At 37.4% G+C, this 19,659-nt stretch overlaps 1 protein-coding gene across 1 annotated transcript in view; it reads right to left on the reverse strand.

Moving 5' to 3' along the window:
* The window catches only part of LOC132556895 (microtubule-associated protein 2-like), a 77,436-nt gene that overhangs the window by 18,254 nt on the left and 39,523 nt on the right, over positions 1-19,659 (reverse strand). The window contains exons 8-9 of the mRNA XM_060221350.1: positions 17,678-17,773; positions 17,176-17,271 (exon numbers count right to left, since the gene is read on the reverse strand). Of these exons, the coding sequence (XP_060077333.1) occupies positions 17,176-17,271; positions 17,678-17,773 (192 nt within the window). The remainder of the gene's footprint in view (positions 1-17,175; positions 17,272-17,677; positions 17,774-19,659) is intronic.

Below are 19,659 nucleotides of genomic sequence, written 5' to 3' on the forward strand. Positions count from 1 at the left end.
GTGGTGAGGACAAGTACAGTATAAAGTCACATCAATTAAGAAGATAATGTAAGACATTGAAAAGCTTTTCCAATACAGTCCATTTTGTAAAAAAAAACCAAAAAGCTCTTTTAACAATTTATACTGGTAGTGTTGTTATCCAAAATAACCATCTATCAGATGAAATCGGTCTTAAAACACACAATCCTGGACCAATTGTAAACCTACAAATGCTTTGTAAAAATAATCAAGTATTTGGTGAAACTACTGAACACAAAAGCTGTCTGAATCCAAGATTGCTGCCTTCCAGCTGTCATTTCTTTTCCAGTTAATCACAACATTAAGCACAGGCAATCATGTACCAGTGTACCTTACACTGATGCTACAGTTACTTTTATTTAGGAATAGTTAAAGTTCACAGAAGTACACATATGCATTTCCTTGTCTACAATCCCTTCACTTCGTTAGACAGATAACTGGATGTGTTGTCTCCAGTGACATCTCAGAAGGGAAAATTGTTTTGTTTCTCATTATTTTTTTAGATCACAGTTTGACAGCTCTTTATTTGTCTCGTCAGCTTTGAAAAATAATTCGGTGTCAAAATGGCTGCTTACAACTTTACAGTAGAATATACTCAAAACATACAACAGACTGTGTTTTACTTAAGGAGATCTATAATAGCAGTAATAACCTATTGAATTGGGTCCAAACCTGTGTAACAAAATAGGGTTTATTGTTACACAATGTGGTTTGGATATTAGTGTAACCCATAAGTCGAGTAATCTTTGGCTGACTGGTTGTAGGATTAATTTGGTCAATACGTAATATCTAGTGGACTGGATGTGAATTATGAAAGCACACCGATATTTCGTAACTGTATTTACAGTGGACAGCACTGAAATCTACTGGTCCTATTAGTCTATTCTATTGACAAATACAGACATCTTTCAGACGGCAGTCTGCCTTTAAAAATGCCTGGCGTGCCAAAGATTTAACACTGGCACGTGCAATTCTCCCAGTTAACAGGTATTAAGCAGTCTAATGAACCGAAGTCCACCCTTGTATAAAACTCAACCAATGGGGCATTAGATCTTATAGAGTATGGATAAAGAAGGGGGGTTTTGGGTGTGAGGGAGAGCTCACTAGACCTATGGACAGACAAGTTATACCATGATGAAAAGTACGAGGAGTTGGTATTTTAGTGTATACCTTAGAAGTACTATTTTTATACAGGGACAGTTCTGGTACGAGACACAATGTGAAGTACTAGTATGAGTATATGATGTTGTTTGTACATGTAACATTATTATTATTCAACATGTAATAAACATGGCTATTACCAACAAGTACATAATTTTGACCAATCTCTAGTTAAACTCAGACCTTATTGATATAAAGGACAATCTGATGAATACTTAAACTGACAAATATACAGACAGACAGTCAGATCAAAAGTATGCTCCCTCACAATCTCGGAAGCTCAAAAATTAGATATGGACCTAATATCCTGTGAAAGCTTATGTTACAACAGGATCCGTTCAGTAATTCTTCAGAAAAGTGTTAATAACAAGCCACAATACATTATTGCTACTGGCATGCAACCATCATGAAAATCCATTCAAGCTCAGAACTGGCGATGAACAACAAGTAACCCTACAGACAATAACCATAAGATACCAAGCATATATCCTAAAGAAATAGCAAAAACAAACTTGAAATGTTTGACTCTGGACCAAGAGAAATCCGTAGACGAAATTCGAGAAAGATCAATGCAGCACTCCTCAAAATATAGCGACAACAAACATTCATTGCTGAAATTCAAGATGGCCACCTGCCAGCCGTTCTGGTTTTCTGAAAATTAGAAGGGCTATATCAAGGAATAAGGGAAACCTGTATATGAAATTTGAGAAAGATCCATCCAGCCCTTCTCGAGAAATATTGATACAAAACTTTCATAGCCAATGGTTGATATGATGAGATCTGATGATAGGGGCCAAAAACCAAGATGGCCACCTGTCAGTTATTCTCGTTTTTGATAACTTAGCTTACTATGTACAACTAGGGACTAAGGGGAACCTACAAAGAAAATTTGAGAATGGTCCATTGATAATCTAAGACAAACCAAACCTGTCATAATCAAAGATTGTCATCAGCCATTTTGTTAGTCCTAATGGATAATGCTTAACTAGAGACTTGTGGAATCTGCATGTCAGGTTTGAAGCTGATCCATCCAGAACTTCTAAAGAGATAAACACCATGATTGTCAAAATCCAAGTTGGCTGCCTAACTGACAGTATTTTCATTCTAATCAGAACTAACTCCTGCAATTTAAGATTGATCCATCAAGATTTTTTTGACCAATACTAAAATTGGTCATGCAAAGCCAAGGACCACATTGTATCTACAAATGAAATCTTAAAGTTGTTCTCAAGAAAAAGTGATAACAATCTCCAACTCTATAATCCAATATGGCTGCTTGTTTACCATTATAATCCAATATGGCTGCTTGTTTACCATTATAATCCAATATGGCTGCTTGTTTACCATTATGTTTTTCTGAATGTTCCAAAAATGAACTAACACAACTAGGGATCAGGAGTAACTTGTATATGTAAAAAGTCCATTCTGCCTTTCAAAAGAAATAGCAATAACAAGTTTCCAAATCTAATATGGCCACTTGTCAGCTGTTTTGTGTTACTGATTGGCTCTACTTGGACTGTGATGTCAAAATATGTCAAACACTTCAAAACCATGTCACATAGTAAAACATCTTTTAAATAATTTGAAAAACATGAAAAAAACATCAAATGTCTTCAGTATTGATCAGACATAATAATAAATAGTTCTTCCATAGCAAACAAGAGTAAAACTGGGCAATAATTCTGTTATTAAAGGGTTTCCGGCCATGAATTTGGTACATGTACACTGCATATATGACCTATGTATCCTCCAAATGTCATGATCCTAGATTTAATGCAAGCAAAGCTATGCTCTTGACACAAGATTGAAACAAAAGGCAATAACTCTGTACTGAGGGGTCATGGACCCTGACTTTGCTACACTGCACCTGAAAGTTCAATTTTATTGGACACAAAATTTTAGCAAAGGGCAATTACTCTGTAATTAAGGGGTTGCGGGACCTAACATTGGTACACTGCACATTGTCTTAGTATGATCAACGTATATAACAAGTCTCATTATCCTAGTTTAAATGAATACAAAGTTATGCTCCGTAGACAAAATTTTATCAAAGGGCAATAACTATGTAATTAAGGGGTTGAGGGCCCTGAATTTGATACACTGCACATCTCCTTTGTATGAAAAATGTATACACCAAGTTCCCAGACACGAAAGGACAGACGAAGGATGGACAGACAGATAAGGGAGTGACTATATGTTCTCCTGAAAATTTCAGAAAGCATAAAAAAACAAACACAATAAAAATCTACAAAATTGATACATGGCATATGTACACATCGAAATATATATAATTGAAGATAAAATTAATTAAATTTCTTTCAAATTGATATAATAAGGGAAGAATATCACAGTTTTTCCCAAATTATTAATAATAATGATGATATTTATAATTACGATTTTTGCTCTCTACAAAAAAAGGACTTACTCGATCATGACCTCAGCCGATCTGTGATGTTCTACTCTGGTTTCTACTCCTCCCTACATTTCATTGAAAGATATAATGCATTGGTTAGCACAATACAAACTATTGTTCTGAAATTTGTTACAGAAAGAAGTATTGAGAAACACCTTACCACTGCCAGGGTTTGAACTAGCGACCCTTCGGTCTCTAGCCGGACACTGTAGTACTTCTCTAAATGGAAATTTCCATTAGCTGATAATAGTATAGTGACATGTACTATCAACTTCTACATTACTCCCTCCTTAACAAAGTCTTTGGCCCCAAAAACACCAGCTACCTAGATTCAATATCTCCATGGTAGCATCTCAATCTCCTATAGCTTCTGCCCTTGGAGTGGTCAAAGGCATCAAATTTGTAATAGGAAGGAGTAATGAAAAACACCCTGTCACTGCTGAGGTTAGAGCTAGCGACCCTTCAGTTACTAGCCGTACACTCTGCTGGTCAACTAATGGAAAAATCCCACTAGTCGATGCTGGTAGGTAGCAAGTACTCTCTTGACACTGGAACCAGTAACTTGCAGAGCAAGTTCTTTAATCACTTTGTTCAAAACCAACTTAGATACTGATTTAAGCTCCAAGTCCTTGAGAGCCAAGAACCAACATTTATGCAAAATTGATTTCCTTTCATCCATCGATACTTATCTGCAAATTTAGCAAATAACCTTACAATTTTTCAAAAGATGAAAAATTTGAAAGAATTTGCTCTGTTTTGCCTGATGGGTACTGTCCCTCCTACACAAGAGGACTGAGACTCACCATGGCCAATGGGCGTTACCAGCCATCTGACTATGAATATATATATAACACTGGTAGTAGTAGGAACAGTCAATAAAAATTATAATGGTTCAGATTTAGAATATTCTAGTATTGAAGGCAAAAAAGAGGCCCAATGGGCCTGAATCGCTCACCTGGCTTATACAGAATACTGTATCTGTAAATTTAAATTCTTCAATCATGCTACCACACCAATTCTATATCCCAGGACCTATTGCTTGTTGAAAAATTTCAAGTGCCTTCAGTTTAGAAATGGGTCAAGGTCATTTAATAGATTAAGTTTTATAGTATTTATCTCTGCATTCCTACAGGCAATATATCAGAACCCCGAGGGTTGAAGTAATTGAGAAGAAGTAATTTCAAGATTTCAACATATTTGACTTCTGTGACCTTGAAAATGAGTCTAGGTCATTCATTTGAACCAACTTGGTTGCCCTTCATTCCAGCTTATACTACAGGGTTAATATCAGCACCCAATGGCATTTCTGGCCAAAGTTGGGCAGATTCCTGACATTACTACAAAAGAAAACAATATAGATAAAGAATTGCTAAATGTCCCCTATTAGGCCCGCCCTTTGGAACTGAGCAATACATTTTTGACCAAATTAATACCCCTTTAACCCAGACATTTTCCATATTTGGCCCTGCCCTTTCTGCCCAAGGGAACTAACACTGACTGCTTATACAAAATGGATTCCTGTTTCACCAAATGATACTTTGGACCAAATTTGAACAAATGTTATTCCTAAAGAAATAGGATTTAAGGATCTTGCTAAATTCAGAGACCAGCCTCTCTGGCACCTCTTGGCTGAAAAACCATAATTTCTGCAAATTTTTCCCTTTCTCTCCAAGATGTATACGACCCAATTTGGTTAAAATTGACTCAGTCCAGTTGCATTTTTTACGAAAAAAAGAGGCCCAGAGGGCCTGTATAGCTCAACTGGATATTTAAGTCAATAATGCAAAACTTTACATTTCTTTAGAGGGAAAACATTTCCCTGATGAGACTCATTCTACATATACAGCTTCAAATTCCCTAGGGGTGGGGACAGAGATCAGTTGTTAATCTCTTGATGTCCAGCAATGTAATTAAGTTATGGGATTGTAATATCAATGGTTTCAAAGATATAATAATCTGTCCTGGGAAGGGACCAGACCGATCAGTTTTGGACAATATCAGACAATTACTAAAAAACTAGGTAGATTTTAAAGAAATTCATAGTTTTCCCCTGCGGGGCTCACCATTTACACAAAATTGCTTCCCCCCTCCCCCAAGGATGCTTCAGACCTAATGCTTGAATAGTTGCAATATATTGTAAGAGCTGACAGACGCCGGACACCACAGTATCCCTATAGCTCACTTAGCCCTTTGGGCAAGATGAGCTAAAAGTGGATAGATGATGGACTATGCGGTATGGCATAAGCTCACCAGTTCTTTGGACCAGGTGAGCTCATAAAACTATTAGAAAAAAAAAGAATAATTCATCATATTACAGACAAAATCATCTTATAGACACATCTACTTTTACTGCCATTAGTAGACCATCACCTGTAAGAGGGGAAAGATTGTCCATGGATCCCCGTGGATATGGCCAGATTTTCATTGGGATTTTAGTATCACCACCTCCAGGTTTATGATCAATATTTGCCAAGGAATTCACTTTGGCCTTTCCCTGCCACTTTAACGTATAGGTTTCCATATCAGCATTGCCACCTCCTGGAACATGTCCAGCATTCTCCAATGATCCTACCTTCGGTTCTGCCCGCCATCTAGGAGTATCACTTACAATTGAGATATTTCCACCACCTGGCTGGTACCCTGAATTTTCAAGAGAACCTACTTTTGGTGCAGCTTGCCAATTTGTTTTTTCATTGACTATTGAAACCTGACCTCCACCTGGAACGTGTTCACGGTTATCAAGGGAACCCACTTTTGGATCTGCCTTCCAATTCAATGGTCCAGATTGTATCTCCACATTTCCACCACCTGGCTGGTACCCTGAATTTTCAAGAGAACCTACTTTTGGTGCAGCTTTCCAATTTGTTTTTTCATTGACTATTGAAACCTGACCTCCACCTGGAACGTGTTCACGGTTATCAAGGGAACCCACTTTTGGACCTGCCTTCCAGCTCAATGGTTCAGAGTGTATCTCCACATTTCCACCACCTGGCTGGTAGTTTTTATTGTCCAACGAACCTACTTTTGGTGCTGCATTCCAATTGGTCAGCTCAGAGACAAGCTGGACATTGCCACCCTTAGGTTGGTAGTTCTTGTTGTCCAATGATCCAACTTTCGCTTGTGCTTGCCACTTAAGTTTTTCTGAGAGAACTTGAACATTGCCTCCACCAGGATGATAGTCTTGGTTTTCTAGAGATTTCACCTTGGACTGTGTATTCCAGTTAACTTTTTCACTAGTTATCTTGACATGCCCACCACGAGGAGTGTAGCTAGCATTATCTAAGGATCCCACTTTAGGATTTGCATTCCACCTTGGTGTTACATCCAGAATCTGCACATTACCTCCTCCAGGCTGGTGGCCTTTATTATCAAGAGATTTCACCTTGGATTTTTTCTCCCACTGTAATCTTTCATTCACAATTTGAACATATCCCCCACCTGGAGTATGCTGTGCATTATCCATGGATCCCACTTTTGGTTTCCCATTAAATTTCCTTGGTTCTACCGGAGCTTCCAGTCTTCCTGTATTAGGATTCTCACGTACTCCTTTCCAGTTGTGTTCTATTGATCTGTTGGCATAATATTTAGGAAATATGATACTTGCTTTGTTTTCCTGATCTCTGGGGTGACTTGTCGGCCTTTTACGTGTCCGTGCGATGTGATCTGCATCCCAAGAGCCTATTTTTGATTCTTTTTTCCAGTTTACTGAATTTTTGGGGATTTCTTTATTGCTTTGTTTAGGTTTATGCTTTACGTTTTCCAGCGAGTTGACCTTTGGTTTTCCTTGGAATCCCAGATCTATATCTGGTAGCTTGGTGTACTGTGAATGGGATTTATTATCACGAGACATTGTTTTTGTTGCCATGGATATATTTCATCAAATAACCAATGGAAAACACTTCAAATTCAGAAATTTAAACAATAGTCAAATAAAGTAGAATTTAAGTCAAAAAATAAATAAAATCAGGTACATTACATTAGTACACACAAGTGTTTCAACGACTTCAACAGCAGCAAAGTAAACTACATATGAACACTCCAGTGTCTCAGTTACTATAACACCAGCAAAGTACACTCCACTGGCATATTTACTACCGAACACTCCAGTGTCACAGTTACCACAACACCAGCAAAGTACACTCCAGTGTCACAGTTACTATAACACTCACAAAGTACACTCCACTGTCATATGTTTACTGCAGAATACTTTGGTGTCACATTTTTTTTCAGAATAGACAGGTATCACACTGACTTCAGAACACTCCAGGTTCACATTTACTCAGAATGGTCCAGTCTCACATTTACTTCAGAATGGTCCAGCTTCACATTTACTTTAGAAGAGTCCAGTTTCACATTTACTTTAGAAAAGTCTAGGGTCACACTTACTACATCAGGAAAGTTATACACTCCAGTATGGAAAGTTCTGTTGGTAGATAGGCTTGAGTTGCTAGGGAGGTATATAGTAAATATAACCTAAGTGTAGTAGGACAGAATACTCCACATCTGTCGTGATCTAAAAGTAGTCAGCATGTTTGTCCAACACTCACTGTTTTAGCCTTATCTAATCCAATACAGTTTTGTCTGTTCGATACTATACCACACACTGACTGGTAGAAAGAAAGAGTACAGGTTACCTATCACACAGTCCTTGTTAGGTTGCCATCATCTCATTTCCTATGCAGATGTAATCTTCAGCTCTACAACATTTTGTTTACTTTCCAGTCAATGTTGGCTTAAATATAAAACATTGATTCTAGATTATAAATCCTCAATCTTTATGTTCATTCTAATACACTCCACCACTGTTCCGTTTGAAATGTTAGCCTGATCTCAAACTTTCCATATTTAAGGTCAGAGGTCAGCTAAATATAAAGTCTTCAGAATTTGAACACCTACAAAGTAAGTGTATACACAGAAGTTTACTCAGTGTTGTTAAGATGGATGTTAAAGTCCTATATCTGTTTGGTATACCAATACATCTATCACTTCACCAAATATATGTCTTCTTGAATTAGATGGAAAGAACTGCACCAAATGTTTTTTTTAACGGTTACCTTGTTGTCAGGTAGTATAACTGCCCTACCTGTAATCACCTTTTCATGGTCAGACCATTCAGACTTTCAGACCTTTAAAAATGTATACAAACAGCATTTCTTACAAAGGTTCTAATCCCATTCAAAACTGAATTGTTCCTTTTAATGTGTAAAGGAAAAGTTGTGTGGTTAATCAATACCTGTTTGAAGTCTTACTTACCTACCTACCTGTGTAATCACTACCTAAATCTTCATGTGTAAGTGGTTGTACTGACTTAGTTCTAGCTACTTTTGTTTCTAATTTTATTGGCTCTACACACATGTATACATATCTAGATCGTTATTCATTGTTAGTAGTAATTACATTCCACACCAATTGGCAAGTTTTGTTTTAATAGATTTGTCAGCTTGAATGCTACACAATACTTAATAATCAATCGTTTGTTTAATGGACTGGGAGTGGTCCTTAAACCTGATAACGACAAGGAAAGTAAGAAAAAGATAGAATAAATTGGTTTATGATTATTGATGATAAGGCTGATTAGCTTTAATGGAGCTAAAGTAAGCTGTGCAGATTTGATAGCAGATAATTAAGTATAGGCAGGGTGCCCATAGCTCAGTTAGTGTTACTGGGTGTCTAGGCTGTTATTATTAGGGGGTGTCAATATAACAGATCCCATGGGGTCATAGGCCTTATTATCTAACAACGTATCGGCAACATACTGTGTTACCTGGTCAAATACGCCAGGTGTGGATACTTGGACTAGTACCACCTTATCTCTATACATACCAACACTACAGGTACATTTATGTACATATAAAACATCTGTTCATATTAACACAGCTTGTACTTTGAACAACCCAAACTTACAATTTTCTTACATTACCCTCCTTCAAACAATATTGATTAATTTTTCAAATACACCAATATCATTGTTAATCAACAATAGGTACAGCCTTCAACAGTTCAACACCACTTGAAATAATTATTTGTTCAGGAGGGCAACATAACATTAAACTCAAAGGTCTTTTTCCTTAGAACTATTAGCCAACCTTCAGGTAAATTGATAGGTTACCAATACCGGTGTATGGGAGTTTGAATATCAATACAAATTATAATTTATAAGATATATAGAATGTGCAGCCTGAATTATATATTGATATAAAGGTAGCTGAGTTTTTGAGTGCAGTGTTTTATCGATGAATTGCTGAAAAATAAACTACTTTTCATTCAGTACTTAAATTTGATAATTACCAACCAAGTAAATTGGACTCCTCATGTCACTCTCATTAAATCACATAGTCTTAACAACCTGACAAAATGACCTCTCTATAAATAGTAACTGGCTATATTATCCTCAAAAAGAAGTAGTCAACAGGTTCACATTTCACTTGAACTTGAGATGCACGCTAATACACTGGATGTGATCTTTTGTGATACAGTAGAGAAATGCATGAAATGTTGACAATTAATTTGTAACATATCTTAATAAACAATACAACAAAGAAAATAACAGTATATCAACAGTCATAACCCAAACTTAAATTCAATAAAACTAAGACAAACTGTAACAAAGAAAGATTTACATGAAGACTCCTGAAAAAGTTCAATGAGAATAAGAACAGGTGTTCCGGAAGGCTAAGTATCTTCTGCTTCATCAACAATAGAACCAACAGGTATACTAACCTGTTGCTCTCAAAAAATGGAATATTTACAACAGCAGGAAAATCAAAACCATCCCATCATACAGTGTGGGTACAAGGCTGTTTCTGCTGATTTTGTTGTAGGGAAAGACGAGGTAAGTGGCCGATGTAGAAGAGCCTGCTGTCTCTTTAACTTCCTATGTGTTTGGGTATATATGATAAACAGTCAATAAATTTTGTGCTATTTAAAGATAAGACATCAATATATATCTGGGTGAAATTGAAAGACTTTGCAAGGTCTTTGTGACCAATTCTGACAAGCTCTTCAATGAATTCCTGTGATCAGTCAGCAAAGAAAGCACACAGTTTGTTCCCTTAGATATAGGTCTGTTGTAAGACAATGATATTCTCCACCAGGAATCACTTCATCAATTTTCTTCTTCTGAATATTTTTCACAAAATGATTCAAAACAGTTTACAGACACATATTTGTAACATCATTCTTCACCTTCCTTTGGAAAGAGAGATCTCATAACAAGAGGATGAATGTGTTCCTTCAACTTGGAATAGGGTAGTGTACCAAGTAGAAAAACGTTCTAATAGAAAAAATGGTTTACAGAAGCAGGTGTTCAAGATTGGTTAGAAACTCTTTGAAGTTCTTTGAAATTCACATACAAGTAATTCCACTTCTTGAGTAAACGTTATCACAATAAATTGTAGCCATGATTAGATACACTAAGAATGGTAGTAAGAAGCGTTGATAAAGGTTTGGTTGTGTCAGCAATAAAACTCTGTTTATATGGATTCTAGTACAGTCAAGAATCCAATATAAACAAAGGAGGTCTGTATCCTCATCATTAACTGGCAATGAGAACGATTGTAATACAGACCATACAGCACTAACATTCCCACAAAGACTTTTTAGTTGTGATTTTTTTTATCAATCGTTTTCCATTTGTGGTTTTTACCTCCCTTTTATTCATTTGCTTGTTTCCATTTTTTATTCACCATTTATGTTCATTGGATGTTTATGTTTACATCAGGAAATATTCAATATGCTCGTAAATCAAAGCACTGGGAGTACTGTAACCAAACATTGTTTAAAGTACAAGCACATGTCTATTCAGAAATGTTATAACAGGATATACAATCAATGAAGCTGTTACATGTTTTCTCACATAACACTAAATATACTGGAGAAAAATGTGAAAGTAAGCTTTAAAATCCTGTAGTCCTGTTTTATCTGGATAACACAACCAACAAGCAATACGTTAAACAAACATTTACAACTAATGATTAATTGATTTCCTGTAAGCTTTGCTTAATAAATATCAGGGAAACCCCACATAGTCAGACAAGTGACTCCAGATAACCAAGGGAAACCCCACATAGTCAGACAAGTGACCCCAGAGTACCAGGGGAAACCCCACATAGTCAGACAAGTGACCCCAGAGTACCAGGGGAAACCCCACATAGTCAGACAAGTGACTCCAGATAACCAAGGGAAACCCCACATAGTCAGACAAGTGACCCCAGAGTACCAGGGGAAACCCCACATAGTCAGACAAGTGACTCCAGAGTACCAGGGGAAACCCCACATAGTCAGACAAGTGACTCCAGATAACCAAGGGAAACCCCACATAGTCAGACAAGTGACCCCATAGTACCAGGGAAAACCCCACATAGTCAGACAAGTGACTCCAGAGTACCAGGGGAAACCCCACATAGTCAAACAAGTGACCCCAGAGTATGCAGGGAAACCCCACATAGTCAGACAAGTGACCCCACAGTAAGCAGGGAAACCCCACATATTCAGACAAGTGACCCCAGAGTACCAGGGGAAACCCCACATAGTCAGACAAGTGACCCCCAGAGTATGCAGGGAAACCCCACATAGTCAGACAAGTGACTCCAGAGTATGCAGGGAAACTACACATAGTCAGACAAGTGACACCATAGTACCCAGGGTAAAGCCATTTGGTCAGGCAGGTGATCCCAGAGTACCTGGGGAAACCAATCTGTTCAGGCAGGTGACACAAGTGTACCCAGTGTAAAGCCATATGGTCAGGCAGGTGACCTCAGAGTACCAGGGGAAACCAACCTGTTCATGCAGGTGACACAAGTGTACCCCTGGAAACCCCACATAGTCAGACAAGTAACCCCAGAGTACCAGGGGAAAAGTCATATGGTCAGGCAGGTGATCCCAGAGTAACTGGGGAAACCAACATGTTCAGGCAGGTGACACAAGTGTACCTGTGGAAACCCAAATAATCGGGCAGGTGACCCAGAGTACCCAAGGTAAAGCCATATGGTCAGGCAGGTGATCCTAGAGTACCCAGGGTAAAGCCATATGGTCAGGCAGGTGACCCCAGAGTATCCAGTGTAAAGCCATATGGTCAGGCAGGTGACCCCAGAGTACCCAGGTTAAAGCCATTTGGTCAGGCAGGTGATCCCAGAGTACCTGGGGAAACCAATCTGTTCAGGCAGGTGACACAAGTGTACCCAGTGTAAAGTCATATTGTCAGGTAGGTGACCTCAGAGTACCAGGGGAAATCAACCTGTTCAGGCAGGTGACACAAGTGTACCCGTGGAAACCCCACATAGTCAGGCGGGTGACCCAGAGTACCCAAGATAAAAACCATATGGTCAGGCAGATGACCCCAGAGTACCCAAGGCAAAGCCATATGGACAGGTAGGTGACCTCACAGTACCTGGGGAAACCAAGATGTTCAGGCAGGTGACCCCACAGTACCAGGGGAAACCCCACATAGTCAGACAAGTAACCCCAGAGTACCTTGGGAAAAGTCATATGGTCAAGCAGGTGATCCCAGAGTAACTGGGGAAACCAACATGTTCAGGCAGGTGACACAAGTGTACCTGTGGAAACCCCACATAGTCGGGCAGGTGACCCAGACTACCCATGGTAAAGCCATACGGTCAGGCAGGTGACCCTAGAGTACCCAAGGTAAAGCCATATGGTCAGGCAGGTGACCCCAGAGTATCCAAGGTAAAGCCATATGGTCAGGCAGGTGACCCTAGAGTACCCAGGGTAAAGCCATATGGTCAGGCAGGTGACCCTAGAGTACCCAAGGTAAAGCCATATGGTCAGGCAGGTGACCCCAGAGTATCCAGGGTAAAGCCATATGGTCAGGCAGGTGACCCCAGAGTACCCAAGGTAAAGCCATATGGTCAGGCAGGTGACCCTAGAGTACCCAGGGTAAAGCCATATGGTCAGGCAGGTGACCCTAGAGTACCCAGGGTAAAGCCATATGGTCAGGCAGGTGACCCTAGAGTACCCAGGGTAAAGCCATATGGTCAGGCAGGTGACCCAGCGTACCTGGGGAAAAGCCTTATGATAAGGCAGGTGACCCCTTACTTGTTATTGGTATCAAACCCTTGATGCCAAAGTACAACCTGACTATTACATATCAAGACACGTTACATAAAGATTATGATTGGTCATCCATTAAAACAAACTTGAAAGGTTTTCGTTCCAGCTATAATGGCCAGAAATATTGCTGCTTGGCCTTCTTTGGGCGATTGATTGGTTTATCACATTGTCAACATTCAGTATCATTTTGTGGCAGAATATCACTGTAGAACTAGTAGTGACCTCACTGAAAAATATAGCAGGCCTTTTGTATCACATCCATATAAAGCACAGTAGTACACAAACAGCCAGCTTCCCAAAAAACTATTCTCTGTGATGTTAAATCATAAAGTTGAATTCATTGACCTTTGGAAACTTGATATTTTTCCATCCCAGTATACCACTGGTAAAGTGTATCAACTAGGATTTTCAGTAAGTAATGAACTGTTTGACCCCAGTGACCTTGAAACTTGATGTGGTTTATGTTACTCAATATCAACTTGCTGACAATTTCAAAATGAAAATCTTTTTAAACCAGTGAATAACAAGAGCCCATAGGGCCTGTGTTTATTATCTGGCTTCTAGTTTGCTGAAATTAATTAATTTAAACACAAGGAAAAGTATTTAAAACACTTGTATCCATGTCAACTATTAAACCTCACCCCTCTTCTCAAACGGGGTTTGATGTACTGTTTGAACTAAGTTCTCTTCACCACCAATGTCATCAATTCCAAACAAAGGTTTTAAAGAATTTGTTTTATTTATTGTCTAAAATATTTTGGTCAAACTTTAAGCATAGGTCAATTATGAGTACAGGCCAAGGACCAAAATTAAGCAAACTGATTAAGATTTAAGCAAAAAAACTTCATTGAAAATGGAACTTTAGGCGACTTCACTTTACCATTTTCAATATTTCAAACAATTAAGTTGTTAATAGGTGTTTACATTGAATTGGGACAGACAAGACAGGACTGGACATGACACGATGGGATGGGACCAGGGATGGAATGGGACCAGGTATGGAATTGGACCAGGGATGGGACCAGGGACAGACAATGGGCAATGCTTTATGCCCTCTAATTTTATTGCAGGGGCAAAAAAATATTTGGGGGGGAGAGAAAGTTAAATGGTAAGAAAATAGTGAAACACTTCACTTAACCATAAAAATAACTGACAGGTATATACATGGTGTGTATATTACACATATACAGTCAAACTTTGATGTATTGAAAGTTCAAGGGACTACCAAAAAACCTTTGATACATCAAGATTTCAAAACTACCTGTATAGTACTGTACAGGTAAATGTTTTGTTTGAATCATGAGGTGTCAATGACTAAGTTATCGTAGCTAACTGCATGCAAAAAAATACTTCAATATATCGAAAAGTTTGATTTCTATAGAGTTAAGTTAGTAGTAATATATAGGAACTAAATTCAGGATCGGACAAAAACTTTGATACATTGAGGTAGAATATATCGACGTTTTCAAGTACATGCCTCTAGTTGATGACCCAATATTTCTACCTGAACAAACACAACAAATTCACAACTCAAGTTTAAATGAAAACATGCACATTTATCTTAAAAGAAAACATTTTATTCATGAAATATAAAAAACAAAACTTTAAAAAAGAAATCAATGAGAAATTGACCATGCGTTCTTACTCAGTAGATGTATTTTAAATATTGATTTTAAATGAAATGACCGTGTTTCTCATGCTTGTATACTTATAATGGAAAGTGGCACTTTGGGAATGGATGAAGTCATTATACAAGTGATTGGATTTCCCCCGCTTGTTTCCACCATATCATATATTAGATCTAACTTAATGCCATTACTACAATGGCATCTGTAAACATCACACGGGACGCCATTATCATTGATTAAATATCATGGCATGTAAAAGATTGTTCAAAGGACACACAAGTAAATAGCACCTTTTCATAACTTGGAGTGACATACTGTTGAGCAAATATGGTACGTAAGAAATTAAACATTAATCCATATCAAGTTATTAATTATCCTCGCTCCGCAGAGACAATAATAGCAGGCTATCGTAATCCCATTGTCAGGTAGTACTGTACAGAGACAATAATAGCAGGCTATCGTAATCCCACTGTCAGGTAGTACTGCACAGAGACAATAATAGCAGGCTATCGTAACTGGGAAATCCCACATCACTGTACAGTACTGTACAGAGACAATAATAGCAGGCTATCGTAATCCCATTGTCAGGTAGTACTGTACAGAAACAATAATAGCAGGCTATCGTAACTGGGAAATCCCACATCACTGTACAGTACTGTATAGAGACAATAATAGCAGGCTATCGTAATCCCATTGTCAGGTAGTACTGTACAGAGACAATAATAGCAGGCTATCATAACTGGGTAATCCCACATCACTGTACAGTACTGTACAGAGACAATAATAGCAGGCTATGGTAACTGGGTAATCCCACATCACTGTACAGTACTGTACAGAGAATAATAGCAGGCTATGGTAACTGGGTAATCCCACATCACTGTACAGTACTGTACAGAGACAATAATAGCAGGCTATGGTAACTGGGTAATCCCACATCACTGTACAGTACTGTACAGAGACAATAATAGCAGGCTATGGTAACTGGGTAATCCCACATCACTGTACAGTACTGTACAGAGACAATAATAGCAGGCTATGGTAACTGGGTAATCCCACATCACTGTACAGTACTGTACAGAGACAATAATAGGAGGCTATCATAATCCCATTGTCAGGTAGTACTGTACAGAGGCAATAATAGCAGGCTATCGTAATCCCATTGTCAGGTAGTACTGTACATAGAACTTTGACTGGATGTGTAGGTGCACTCTCTTCAATGACTGAGTAAACTGGCCTATATACTGACACTTTGTTAGCCATAAAGGGCTGGTAGATTATCACAAGTTGTTCCTGGTGTCAGAAGATTACGACATACCTCTAATAATGAGCTTCTGACAATATGTGATGTACATGTATATGTTTATGTTTTGTTATGCTATTGGAAGTGTTTATCAACAATTTTTCAAAACTTATTTCATCATGAATTAAATGAGATATTTTAGACAACAGGTAAAATACTAAACTGGTGAAAAAAGCTGACTTGTCTCACAGTTGAATAGCCTGAAATTATCAAAGGTTCAGTATATAGTATCTTGGGGGATTTTTTATGGTTTCATTTTGTTACACTCTGTACAATTCCAATACTTTGGATGAATTTAATTTCTAACCTTACCAATGTAAGCTTAAATATAGTTCTACATCATATTTTGCATTTTTTGAAGCACTCTGTACCTTGATTGGTTTATTCCAGGAAACTATACAATACCATAGTACTTAGAAAGAATTGATTAAGAGAAGTTGTCTGACAACAGATAGATAGCAGATCCAGCATACTAGTGTATGCTTACATGTCCAAGGGGCAGGCGAGTTAATAGAAAACCATTTAATGAAAAGTGACAAGAACACTGATATAGTAAGAGATTCTATCTAATGGCACCAGTCACTCACCTTTTTATCACCTCCTTTTGGTTTATGTGAAGCATTATCTTTTGAACCAACTTTGGATGTAGCCTTGTCTTTGAAATCTAACTTCCTTGTTTCAATCTGAAAAAAGAGCGAGGTTTTGTTAAAGATAACTGCACAAATACTTCCAATACAATGTGATGATTTTAAGATTATAATTTTGTTTCTGTGTACATCAGCATATATCTGCAGGAAAGACTTAAATCAGAATATTGGACTTTGATTGAGGAAGGATCTTAAAAATGGGGAACAATTAGGATACTGAAAGAAGATTTTAATAATTTCAGTTAATCTGACCCTTTTTGGCCCTAGTCCTCAGGTCACATTAAGTCATCAATAGAAGGTTTTGTTAAAACAGGTTCAGGAATTTCCAGTCAAAAACTGCTAAAATTTAACAATACATAGTGCCAGAAAGACATTGTTACAACAGGTTATCACAGGACATTGTCTCAGGTGGCATAAAAATACAGTCTGTTCATTTACATACTCTTTTGTCCCCGCCACCAGCTTTGTGATCTATATTATCTTTAGATCCCACTTTTGATGCAGCCTTCTCCTTAAAGTCTAATTTGGCTGTCTCAATCTGCAACACAAACAACACTGCAGGTTACACATAACTAGTTATTTACTAGTTATATAACTAAAACACAAACCATACGAGTTATATATAACAAAAACACAAACCATTTTGCTTATACATAATTAAAACACAAACCATTTTGGTTATACATAATTAAAACACAAACCATGCTAGTTATATATAACTAAAACACAAACAATACTAGTTATATATAACTAAAACACAAACCATGCTAGTTATATGTAACTAAAACACAAACCATACTGGTTATATATAACTAAAACACAAACCATACTAGTTATATATAACTAAAACACAAACCATACTAGTTATATATAACTAATACACAAACCATACGAGTTATATATAACTAAAACACAAACCATACTGGTTATATATAACTAAAACACAAACCATGCTAGTTATATATAACTAAAACACAAACCATGCTGGTTATATATAAATAAAACACAAACAATACTGGTTATATATAACTAAAACACAAACCATGCTGGTTATATATAACTAAAACACAAACCATACTGTTTATATATAACTAAAACACAGGGTTTGACCTGTTAATGTTTTGTCTACTTCATAAACTGGATTTAATGTCCTGTTTACAACGTTTGTCTGCAAGACCAAAGGCAATTAGCTCACTAATAAAAAAGTACATATGTATATGTAACGAAAAGGTACAGAACTCCACAATCAACTTTTTAGGGCATGTCAGTTCAAACCCTCTGTAACACGAAAACGTGAATACTTTTTCATCAAAACCAGGTATGGATCTGGTCAGTTACTTCTCTTCACTGCCAAAATTAGGAATTCTTTAATGAATTGGGTTACAAGCCTGTGTCCGACCAACCAAAATCATGATATTTTCTGCGTATTGTGGTCAGATATGGGTATTTTCTGTGAAGTTACAGACCATATCAATACCTGTTTTGGAAGATAAAATGTTCATCATTACGAGATATGAACACTAACTTATGCGTATGCACTGTATATCGTGAGAGGCAACTAATGTGGGAACCCCTGCATTGTGAACTCAGATCCTTCACTGATCATATTTCAATTTTGGCTGTGGTAATGAAAGTTTGCCCAGGTGATGAATCCAACAGCAAGGTCCTGATGATTTTAGTGTATATTCCCTGTTAAAAGTTTAGCATTTAGTGTAAACGCAGCACCTGGCTAAGTCATTGTCATCATAACTTGACCAAGTGGAACACTGTGTCGGGTGTCTTTGCATAGTACTTATAAGTGAGATATTACTACAACATACTGCCTCCATCACACATACAACCATACAAGCATACTCTACATCTACACATTACTTCGGCTGTTAAAAGGAAGTTAAATACACAGCCACAAAACAGGTTTTTTTTTAACATTTAGATAAGTAAATGATGGTTTAATGATACATAAAAAATGTGGTTCACAATTCACTTCTTGTGACATCACTTTGTTATTAATTGTATCATGTGACTGATGCCTAGGATTCATTTTGTCTGTAATTTATCCTAGTCATATTGTATACTTTGTATAGTCACTAAAGAGATAGCTAGCTAACTTGTAATCATGAAATATCTTTAACCATAATAACGAGATAGCACAAGTCATCATGACGAGATAGTGTAACTCATAATAACAAGATAACTTTTTTCTTTATGTAGTACTAATTCACTTTCATACCATTAATATCCCATTTTTATGTCATGGGGCCTAAGACCAACCATTCCTACAAAATTGTTTTCCCTGAAATTCCCTCCAGGAAGCTTCTAAAGAAATCTGGAGAAAAGGAATACCTGTAGCCCAACAGAAGAAGTACTCAGTATGAAGAATATACTTTTAACGGTAAATTTATATCTTGCTATAATATTTGATGA

The sequence above is a fragment of the Ylistrum balloti genome, unplaced genomic scaffold (assembly GCF_031769215.1).
Source record: "Ylistrum balloti isolate Yb309-2 unplaced genomic scaffold, AGI_CSIRO_Ybal_v1 Utg370598, whole genome shotgun sequence".
Classification (NCBI taxonomy): Eukaryota; Metazoa; Mollusca; class Bivalvia; order Pectinida; family Pectinidae; genus Ylistrum; species Ylistrum balloti.